The 11,837-nt window shown below is 41.3% G+C and overlaps 1 protein-coding gene across 1 annotated transcript; it reads left to right on the forward strand.

The window, feature by feature from the left end:
• Positions 1-1,058: 1,058 nt before the first annotated feature.
• On the forward strand, positions 1,059-5,657 carry LOC307090913 (lecithin retinol acyltransferase-like; the record flags this gene model as incomplete). The annotated part of the gene is made up of 5 exons (XM_079757720.1): positions 1,059-1,249; positions 1,814-1,919; positions 2,198-2,272; positions 2,676-2,828; positions 5,502-5,657. The coding sequence occupies 5 exons, from the start codon at positions 1,059-1,061 to the stop codon at positions 5,655-5,657; spliced, it is 681 nt and encodes a 226-aa protein (XP_079613846.1).
• Between the last annotated feature and the right edge of the window lie 6,180 nt (positions 5,658-11,837).

The following is an 11,837-nucleotide window of genomic DNA, read 5'->3' on the forward strand; positions in this document are numbered from 1 at the left end:
TTGACTTTGATTGTTTTCTAACAGTCAAATTGAAGTTTGTAGATTTTTTATATATTTTTTGATATCCTAACACTTTATACTGTATTTTCATCAAAGAAAATAATAAAATGTTTTCAACTGATTTTGATCTTGTCTTTGCATCGTGTCACAATTCAAGTACTGGCAACGTTTTTGTTTGTGTGTGTGTGCTTGCTTGTGTGTGAATAGCCTGTGTGGGTGTTAGTGAGTTTCAATAAAAATAATTCAAACAATGATATGTTTCAGCCCATGTGTTACACGTCAACATTTTTATCCATATTGCCCTCTTCTCCCTTCCTCTGTTCTCGCTCTATCTCACCCTCTTTCTTAACCTCCCTCCCTCTCTTACTTCCTCTCTCTCTCCCTTGCTTCTGTGTCATGCTCGTTCTATCACAGAGTCTTGTTAAGGAATGTGTAATCACAGCATAGCCATGCTAGTCAATCTTGTGGAAAACACATTGTGTGTGTGTTTGCGCGTGTGTGTGTGTGTATTTGCGTGTGTGTGTGAGAGAGGTTTTTTGCATTTGTCTGTGTGCAGACATCAATGAGTTATGAATCTAACATATGCAACGATTTTGACGCCATTAATCAGTCTGTTGTACGTCAAACAGTTTGATGTTTGTGAAGCAACAACCATGTGTGTTATATTGAGAAATGTTGTAACTGAATTAGTCATAATTCAGAGCAGGAGGAACAGAGCCAGAAGAAAAGCTTTTCTTCATCTGGTGGGTTGTTAATTAGCTTAGCAAGATTAGCTACAACTATGGAGGTTGAGACACAGCAGAGCTGAAATATACAAGACTGACCCTGAATTAGGCCGGATGCCATTTCTACAATACTTCTAATAATCTCTCTCTCTCTCCCTCCCTTCCGCTCTATTTCACACTTTCTCTCTCTGCTACTCTCTCTTTCTCCATCTCACCACCCAAGGGAATAATCCCGAGCATTAATCCATGCAGCGCTGCATTGATAGCTCCTTTGCTTCTCTTCTCTCCCCACTCCACTATCCTTCCCTTCCATCTGTCCGACAATCAGACGCCATGTTCCCTCTGCACCTCCTCTCTCTGCTCTTCCTCGCCGCCCAGAGACCCCAGGAGAAGGAGAAGGGGCGAGCGAGCGAGCAGGGGTCTGAGGAGGAGACGGAGGGCGACCTGCTCTTACAGAGGGGCGACCTGCTTGAGGTGCCTCGAACCCTCTTCACACACTTTGGGATCTACCTGGGAGGGGGACAGTAAGTGTGGACCAAAACATACACACACACATACATTCACACAGGCATACACACACACACACACACGCGCAAGCACGCGCACACACACACACACACACACACACACACACACACACGCCCTGTAGTAATAGGGTGTGTGTGTACATATCTGTGCTAACATGCATATATGCTAAGTGACTGATGAACTGATGAACACTGAGAGGTCATCGCTGTATGAGGTTATCATTCACTGATAGGGTCATCAGTAATAACCAAACTATTTTCACCCCTTTTTTTCTATAACAATTGACTGCATTTGTATTCTTACATTTAACTTTGATTGATGTCAGTAAGTTAAATATCATAATGCTTTTAAAACTTATCTTCTTCTATTGGTAAGTTTCTCATTCAAGAAAGAACATGTTATCACTCATCACGGTTCATCTTTGTTACTTTCTTATTTTCTTCCTTCATCTGCTTGCTTTTTTTGTCCATCTCCCCCTCCTCCTCCTCCTCCTCCTCCTCCTCCTCCTCCTCCTCCTTCCTCCTCCTCTTATTTTCTTCATTGTCCTCTGTCCTCTCCAGTGTGGCTCACCTCATCCCAGATATCCTGCCAATGTTCTCTAAGGACCAGGGGAAGATTGGGCAGATGGTCACCAACGTTCGACTCGTACTGGGAGTTCTGGTTAAGGTAGGTTGCAGATCTGATGTTCATATCAGTCTGAGCAGAAACTTGACTTTATATTCCCATGTACTCCTTTTCCACTGTCACTAGAGCCGATGACTGAAGTCCAAAAAGAGCCAACTTGACCTGTTCACTCGTGAGGATGCTGTTGAATCATTTATTTTGTTACCTGTTATACAAACTGGAACCCTTAGTCTGTCTCAGTGGTCTTGCACTTGAACTCAAAGCGATATAGGATATATAGATTGCCCGTTCCAGTGTGTGACACACGTTTGTATTCCTAGTGTGCCAGTGTGAGGGTGGACCGTGTAGAGGACTTTGCCTACGGATCCCAGATCCTCGTGAACCGGATGGACCAGGTAAGTGATGAGGAGGATGAGAAGGAAGAAGACAAAAGGGAGGAAGACTCTTGTCCAGACCAGGAGGACTCCCAAAGCCTTCTCTGCTTCCTTCTGCTCCAAAACCCACAACACTAACCTGTTACCTGGTCCCATATAGTTTACATGCATATGTTTTGTCCTTCTGAATCAAAACCTACACCCCTGAAACGATATATTATGTTCCATCTGTATACTATTATATTTATGAATATATGTATATTATATCTATATTTATATATGCATAATTATTATTTATACATACATTGTATTAGCTCCAGTAAGCTAGCAGAGTCTACCCTACAGTGTATATATTTACTGTGCTTTCCAATGGATCCAAAAGGCCCCCGTTTTCTCAGCTCTCCATTCGTTCCCTATGGGCCAGGTGTGCAGCCGTCCGCCATTAGGGGGTGAGGAGGTGGCACAGCGCGCAGAGAACCTACGCGGCTCAGTGCGCTACAGCTTGCTGTGGTACAACTGTGAGCACTATGTGATGTACTGTCGCTACGGCACCCTGGTCAGCTTCCAGACCTTTCAGGTGGGTCAGCCATTCAGGGTTATTGACAGGAACCCTTTTATACACACACACGCACAGACATGCACATAGACACGCACACACACACACACGCACATAGACACACACACACACACACACACACACACACACACACACACACACACACACACACACACACACAGAGGGTTATGTTGCATATAACAAACCGAAAAAAATTATAGATTCAAACACACAAACACATGTGTTTGTGTGTTTGTGTGTGTATTAACAAAGGCAGAACACGTTTATGTGATGGATTTGTTTTCACAGATATATCCAAATACAAACACACATAGGTGCGCACACACATCCCAAACACACAAGCACACACAGAACCATGCGTCCTTCTTGTGCCAAGGGCCCTCACCCTTCAAATCCTAGTTTTTGGGTTGCCCTGGTGGAGATTAATACCACAACCACAGACGGTACCGAGTGTTGTTTTAATTGAGCTGCTTAGTCCCTCTGGGGCGGCACAGCTCTCCATAAACACTCCATTGTGTTGGACTTATTGTCGGTGGAGACCGCAGGCAGCCATGACCGCTGCTGCAACCACATTCTGTCACAACCCTGAAGTTCCCACAGCCACCTTCCTTAAGCCTGCTGTCTGTCACTGTTGCTGTTGTGGTGTTATGATACATCAGCACACTGGCTTCAAGGGGAAGTGAACCCAGCTCCCTTTTGGTTTAACATGTGGTTATATGACTTCTATGATCTTCAACGTGGAATCCCATTTGATCACTGTCACTGAAATAAGAGGAAACAGGATTCAAATCCAATGTTTCCCACGTCACACATTTTTTCAATTTCATAGCGTTCGAAGTCAAGCTGAAACAGGTGAAATCACTTACACATTAGCCTCTTAGCCTACTTCTGATTAATGCCTTTCGTCTAGTTCAGTGGTATTCACTATTTTTTTCAGGAGAGCCGCACTGACAGGACGACGTCAACAGGAGAGCCATTTTTACCGCAAAGTATCAAAAGCTATAAATCCAGTCATAAATAAGTATGCCTGCTTAATAATATGTCCTCCCTGAAGCAGTGTTTCCCACAGAATTTTGTGAAACTGTGGAGGGAACCCGGTCCTTAGCGGGGTCCGGGGGCATGCTCCCCCGGAAGAAAATTTGGTACCTTTTAACCTGGAATGCATCAATCTGGTGCACTTTGAGAGGAAAATTAAGACTTGTGTGACTGTGTGCTATTTTCTGGAATAATGTGGAGACACTGGGTCACATAACATGGAAGCTATTGAAGAATAAGTTAATAAGAATAAGTCCATCCAAAGAGCACATTCTCTCTTGTTATGCAGGAAAACCGCCAATCTGGCAACCCCGCTGTCAGCGTAGAGCCGAGCAAGTTTAAAAATATTTTCTAGACAAGGCTATATTTCCACCTTTTAATGCCGCTGTTGATTTATTTTTTAAATAATTGTTTGTATTGTTATTTTAAATATCTGTATTCACTGCATGATCATATCACTGTATATTTTTACCGCCATGCGAGCCGCAAATAGAGGCTTGGCGAGCCGCATGTGGCTTGCGAGCCGCGCAATGAGTAATGCTGGTCTAGTTCATCATCTAGCTGGCTTGGTATCTAAATTAACTTCTGACCAATACCTTCACTTCTAGTTCATCTTCTAGCTGGCTTGGTATCTAAATTAACTTCTGACCAATACCTTCACTTCTAGTTCATCTTCTAGCTGGCTTGGTATCTAAATTAACTTCTGACCAATACCTTTACTTCTATTTCATCTTCTAACTGGCTTGGTATCCAAATTAACTCCTGACTACCTTCACTTCTAATTCATTTTAGTTCAATTATTTTAGTGTTCATCTCAGCATTTTAATTATTTCTTGTAGATGAACTTGAACCTCAATTAGGCATATCTTAAGCGTCAGTGTCTAACTTGCTTATCCTCAAACTCTTTTATCCAAAACAACTTCAAAGTGAGGCTGAGAACAATAAAACCATGCATTACTATACATCAAAGTCCAAACTTGCTATGGGGTTTGTACATCAGAAATCATTTTGAGCCTTAATAGAGTTGTAGTCATGTTAAATCATTGTGAGCCTTAATAGAGTTGTAGTCATGTTAAATCATTGTGAGCCTTAATAGAGTTGTAGTCATGTTAAATCATTGTGAGCCTTAATAGAGTTGTAGTCATGTTAAATCATAAATAGAATGCAATATACAGCAACTCTCATCAAAACATTGTTTTCCACGTCTAGCATGAGAAGAGCTGTGGCAGTTTCAAAGCAATGTCTCCTCAAAATGACAAATCATTTCACAATCAACCACCAACAAATGACCACAAATCTATTCTGATCAAATTAATAAAAAGAATCTGTTTCAAAGCACCAGAAATTGGCAACTCTTTTCTCCATTATACAGACTCTCTTGAATATAAAGGCGTTTCGAGTGTAATTTAACATGGGAAATGCTGCTTTTTCCTCCCAAACAATTGCTTTGTAATGACAATTCCGATGAGATGGCACCATCTGCGGGCCAAAGTGCAATACTGACACTACTTTCTCTCCCTGTGTATTGATCCAAAAAAAGGCCTACTTCTGACGGCCTTCACTACATTAAAGTGACTTCAATTGAATGTAACTAAACTGTCTTTTGCTCTCTCTTTCCCTGTCTTCTCTCCATCCCAGTTCTGTAAAACGTTGCGGAAGATGTTGCTTAGTCGCCGCGTTGCCAAGGTGACCGCATTGGTGGGGGCTAGTCTACTGCTCTACTTCAGGACGGTGTCCGCATGCGCTGTCCTGCCGGCCATCACCCTGCCTTTCATCATCTGGATGGCCTCCTAGAAAACCCACAAACACACGCACACGCTGAAACAAATGAAGTAAAATGAATTATCCCAATGGCAAATGTTTCAGGATACATTTTTTATAGTGATGTATACAGAATAAAGACATATTATTGATTTTTCCAATTTTCTATCTTATTTACTGGATTACTTTAACAGATTATTGTAAACGATGTTATCTTCTGACGACTTTTTGACATATTATTGCTATTAGTACAATTCAAAGTATTTAATTGTACTTAAAGCAATAATATGTCAAAAAGTCGTACAATTCAAAGTATTGAATTGTACTTTTTAAAGATAGATTTTAGAGAGATTTTAAAGAGCAACTTTCAAGTTAATTGTATAACTTAATTCATACAGAATTTTGTATGAAATTTTCAATTAAAAAAAGAAATACACAGGAATACAAATGTTTTACAAGCCCTACGGAAGAAAGTGTACCTATGTGCGTTCACACCAAACGCGACGGGGCGACAAGATCCCATACAAAGTGAACGTAGAGACACGTATCGGGCGAATTATTCGCTAGAGAAAACCGGTGACAAGTTTTGATTTGACGCACCACACTTTCGCCCTGCACAGGGGAGCGCGTTCACGAGGATTTGGGACGCGACAAATTCGCTCGAGTTAAAATATTTCAACTTTGACGCGACATTCACGTGATGACAGCCAATCAGCGTTCAACAGGGGGGCCACTGAGTGACATATGTAACGTAACAGCCAATCAGCATTCAACCGGCCAACTCAGTGCAGTGCAGTCCGGGGTGAACAGCATGGAGGAGAAAGTGATTGTTGCCGTATGCGACTCCCGGCCGGAGCTCTACATATAATATAATATAATATAATATAATATAATATAACATAATATAATATAATATAATATAATATAATATAATATAATATAATATAATATCACGGCCAAAAGCTCTGTGCGCCTCCGGATGGCCCTAGCGCGGGGAGCTCTCATAGGGATTGGGCTTCTCGGGGTTTGTTTACCGGCGTTAATATGGTTTCCGGTCTTGTGTATTCCAACGGTTTATTAGGTAGGCCTATCTAATAAATCTCTGTCTAATCAATACTTCATTCACTGCCTCTTCCGTGGTCATTACAATATTATGAATAGACTGTTCTCCGACGTCTCTCCCTCTTCCACAAAAGGTAAAGACATGCAATGGTGGTTATCTCGGCCGTGGTTGAGAATGACTTGGCATGAAGCACCGTTGGCGGCCAAAAGTTGTGGCGCGACAAATTCGCCTGACAAAACTTGCACAGCGACAGATTATGATTTGTGGCGCGACAAAACTTCGGCGACAACGCGGACGGGCGACAAATGTCGCGTTTGGTGTGAACGCACCTTAAGACAGGCTCCCAAAAACCGCCCCTTTCTTCGAGAACGCGCCTATGACGTAACGACAGGCAAACATTGGCGCTGTTGCACCTATTCTGTGGATTAAGTAGTCGGAGTGTTGGTAAGAGAGAAAAGAGCTTGTCGTTATCGTTGTAGTTGAGTAGGTTTGAGTTGTCAAAATGGTTAATTCTTGTGTTTTCTTTTGGATGCAACAACTCCAACTTGTCTGGCCATCGGGTCCACCGATTTTCAAACAAGAAAGACAACTATTTCCGTGCTTGGATACGTTTCGTCCAGGCAAAGAGAAGCGACTTCGCTGCCTCCTCGGTGACGAGACACACTGTGTTGTGTGAAAAACACTTCACACCGGACAGCTACAACCAAGGAGATCTGATAGAATTGCGCCTGGGATTTCGACGAAGAGAGTGGGTTAGGCTCGCAAATGGAGCTGTGCCATCTGCATGCAAGTCTACCAGCAAGATCTTGCGGGAGTGAGTCTAGCACTAGCAGAGAATCTGCACGCCGAAAACGGGAGCTTTGCACAGTAAGTATTATAATACCTATACTATAAAAAATGTTGCATCGAAATGTAGCCGCCCTGCATGTAAATTTTCCAAATGTATTTTTTTCTTGACGTTATAATGGATATGTCTTGGCATTGCTTTTGTTGACTGTAATGATGATAGTGAGTTAGCACCATGAAGGCAGGAGAGCCCGCATAGCTGCCGTGAGCTTATAGCTACTCTTGTTACGTTAGCCCCACGAGGCTGCACATGAGCCTCCTGACACTTATTTATTGTGCTAATAACATGATCTTTTTGAAAGCGCATCCAAGTAATGCTTTACAATATTACATCGGAGTTGCCTTGGTTTTCTTTGAATGTTGGTGTCAACAGGGCACATGCGAGGAATTCGAAAATATTAGCTGCTAGCAGTCTTCTAAATCAGGTGTTTTCAAATTGGGTGAATGTGAGCCTCCCCTTAGAGTAGGTAAGGACAGCCGAGCCCCTCACCTATTGCAAACCGCTGTTCTAAATAATGCATGAATGGGGGATTTTCATGAAAGGATTACATTTTTTAAAGTTGTGATTTTGGTCTGTTTTCAGCTTTTAGGAGAGAGTGCTGCCAGCAAAGATGGGGCGCGTGCAACTACCACTTCAGAGCCTGAAGATGATGGAAATGATGGAGATGGAGACATCTCTACGATGGATCCTGAGCCAGTAGTGGTCCATCGTGGATCTCAGTGCAACATACAAACATTGTTCATTAGGTAATTAGCTTATATCTAGCATTCACCATACATGCCATATACAATCACAAATAAGGATGACATGTCAACATTTTTCATTTTCTCCATGGTTACTATTTTGCAATTTACACTTTTCAGACAGCAAACATTGAAAATTATAAACTTTATAATGTTAGAAAAAGATATTGTGTACTGGGTTGCATTAGATACTGCATGTGTTGTTACCAATGAATGTGTAATGGTGAACAACTATTAACATGAATCTCTTTCATCCAAGCTCAGATGGTGGATGTGGGGACTCAAACCGAAAGGTTTGAGATACGAAGATCGACTCCCCTGGCCAGTCCTGAACAAAGTATGTGTACTAATAATTACTTTTGTTATGAGATGCGACAGACTATATGACAGAATATGTTTCATGCAGGATCACCAGCAGCTACTAAACTGGAGAGTGGTAGCTGCAAGGAAAGCACTGGTGAAAGGTGTTCGACAATTGTCACCTCAGCATCAGACATTCTCCCTGGAGGCCTACCATTCCCTCATTCTGCACTTCTGCTCCCAAACACACTTGTTTCTCTTTTCTTGGGATGTACAGCAGGCAGTGTTATCACTTAAAAGTATTGATACTAACAAAATTAGGTATTGTGACACTTTTTAATTTCAGGATATTGCTATACTTTTGTACTTTTGTGCACGTGCAACACTAACAGCAGGTAAATGGTGACGGAATGAATATGGCTAAAATGTAATGTAGTGTTGTATAGCAGACCAAAATGTTATTGATAACAGCATTACATATTGTGCGCAAAAGTTGAGTCCTTGTCTTAGACCCATTTGAACTGAAAACGTTAATCTCATGTATTGTATTTCTGTTGCATTAGACTGCGTTGGGTTAACTTTGGAGACCTAATGTTCTATCTACTTGTCTCCTACAGACTTCTCTTGGCGGCCCTACATTTCAACAGTAATAGCAACAGAGATGTAGCTCAAACCAGTGAGGGTGAGGCACGCTACGCCGTTCGCTACCCGTGGTTTCGGAAAGGTGGCTGGGTAGCTAGCCCCATCAAGGAGAAACCATCTTACAGTTAGTAGTTTCACTTAGTTTCTCAATAACTTTTGTGAATCTATCTTTTTTTATGCAAGTCAACCATGTTACTAAATGTTCTTAACATTTCTCTCCTCAAGGATACGCAACAAATCTTATGGTCTCTCTGGTAGAGGAATACTAGATCACCACAGGCCCTACAAGAAAGCAGTGCTGTCTTGTCTTCTGCTGCCCCGCCCCCCCTCACCACTTCCCTCCAGAAGGTTGCCAAGGATGAGGCAGTCAGCCTCCATCTCGCACAACACTTGCGTTTTAACATGTAATAAAACATACGTGACTCTTTAGTTAGTTTATTAGCCTAAACATTTTTTTTTAAAAAAGAATGCATACAATGGCACTGAATTTCCTGTGCAATGACAAATAAATCTAATCTAATACATTTTACCAGTACAATTTGTTTCACTATGAATTTATTCATCGTCTTCCAAACGGGGCCACTGGAAACCTTTATGTCCTTGTCCTTCTCCTGCAAGCTGCCTCCTTATTGCTGCAACAACACATGAAGGTATGGCTTTCCTGATGTCCCTGCCTAGAACTTCGTACGCCCAGCGGACAATGGTAAATATTGCATGTCCTGTTGGCTGATATTCTACTGTACTACACAACACCAAAGTTGTTTATAGGAAGTAAATGGAAACCTCTGAGTTTAAAAAACCTGCTTAACAGGATTTACTGTTTTGGTGTAGAAAAGTGGGTTCTTTAAATTACAGTTAAATTGCTCAAAACCTACTCTGGTCTGCTGGCTTGGAGAGGCCCATGCTCCTGTCTGAAGTTCATGTAAGCTATCTGCACAAAAGGATGCAGACAGGAGGCTTCAAACCCTGGATGGAGTGTGAGGCAGGCAATATCTTCTGGGGGATCTAGGTTTTGGACAAGGGACCAATAGGCGTCGACCTCTACTTATTTCCTAACGCAGAACGTTTTTTGAGACGCGGAACTAATTATACTCACAATTTCTTTCAAAAACTTTTTAAGTGCACATTTATGATTAATTCTTTAACCCAAATCGAGTTCCTACATTATTTATCTACACGTTCATCACAGGGGTCTTCAAGTTGAAACATGGGCTTTAATTAAAGTTGTTTCGCACGTAAACTACAGAAAGCATCCCGCCTTAAACCCTTAAATAAAGCCCGCTGATTGGTCCGCATTTGCCACCAGTTCAACTAGGTATGAAGCACGAGCGAAGATCCCAACAGTAGCTGACTATCACCACATATCCTCGTCGACCAGAAGTTGATAGGTGTTTTGGTTATATATTTACTTGCGTTAGTTTATTAATGAATAAGCCGCTGTATTCGGGAGGCGACTCACTTCAACCCAAGAGCCAGTCGGTGAACACTTTGTGGTGAGACATGATACATTAACGTGTTCTCTAGAATAAAGACGTTGGAAAACGTTCCCGTATGCGCGATAGCTTATTAGCGAGCGTAGCTAATGTTACCTCTCTTTACGATCATTTCCCGCACTTTGTAATTACTTCTGTTTTCAGACATTTGCATTTTAATATCTAGAAGTACAATATTTAATATGTATAATCAAAAACGAGTTATTGTTTTGGTTGGTTGAAGTTAGAACGATGTCATATGCCCTTTGACTATTTCCCGGGAAACAGGCCAACCGTTATCCAGTCACGTTAGAGATATGATATTTCATTATCAATAAAGCTTACTAAGATGTATTAATAGTAATAATAGTAATAGACCTCTGCTCTTTCAGCCAACACATAGACTTTACCTTGGCGGGTAATTTTGTGTTTTAATTATTCTAACTTGAACGAAGCCATCCGCTATCGATGGTGTTTACCATTCATTGACAATTGTTGTACTATTTAAAATAGGTACAATTTTTGTTGCCATACCCCGCAAAGAATAAGCCTGAAAAAGTTGATTAATATAATCTATCAAAAAGCTAAAAACGATGTTGTTTTTTTCACTTGGGAAGTCAGTTGAACCTAAATTATATACAGTATACGTGTGCAACATTCACAATGGAATTGCATTTTACTGTTGTAGAGACAACGGCACTGATACCGTTGATGGCGACTTGTTTCCCGCGGCACATTGATTGCTGTGATTCAGAGAGAGACCGAATAAACATGCAATCCAATATCTTAAAAACTTTAAAAAATGGCAACCCCTCCGTCAGCTGCCACTACAAGGATCATCTAATACGTTATAAACTTGACTAAAAGTGACGACTTTTAGTCAACTTTTATACATTAACTCATCCGTGAACATGAGTCCGATTTTCACAGAGAATGATGGGGAAGACAACCACTCCCATGTTTCCACGTTACTTCCAACTGCTCTTTTGTTATTCTTTGAGTGTGTGACAATATATATACAACAATATATACCTTAAATAAAAAAGGTTCCTTGAATTAAGTTATCACAACCTTAAGGTAATGTTAACTACAGAGTTAACTCTAACCTTGAAGTCTACTCAACGTGAAAGTTAACCTAACTTTATG

Source organism: Pollachius pollachius (assembly GCF_949987615.1).
Source record: "Pollachius pollachius genome assembly, chromosome: 20".
NCBI lineage: Eukaryota > Metazoa > Chordata > Actinopteri > Gadiformes > Gadidae > Pollachius > Pollachius pollachius.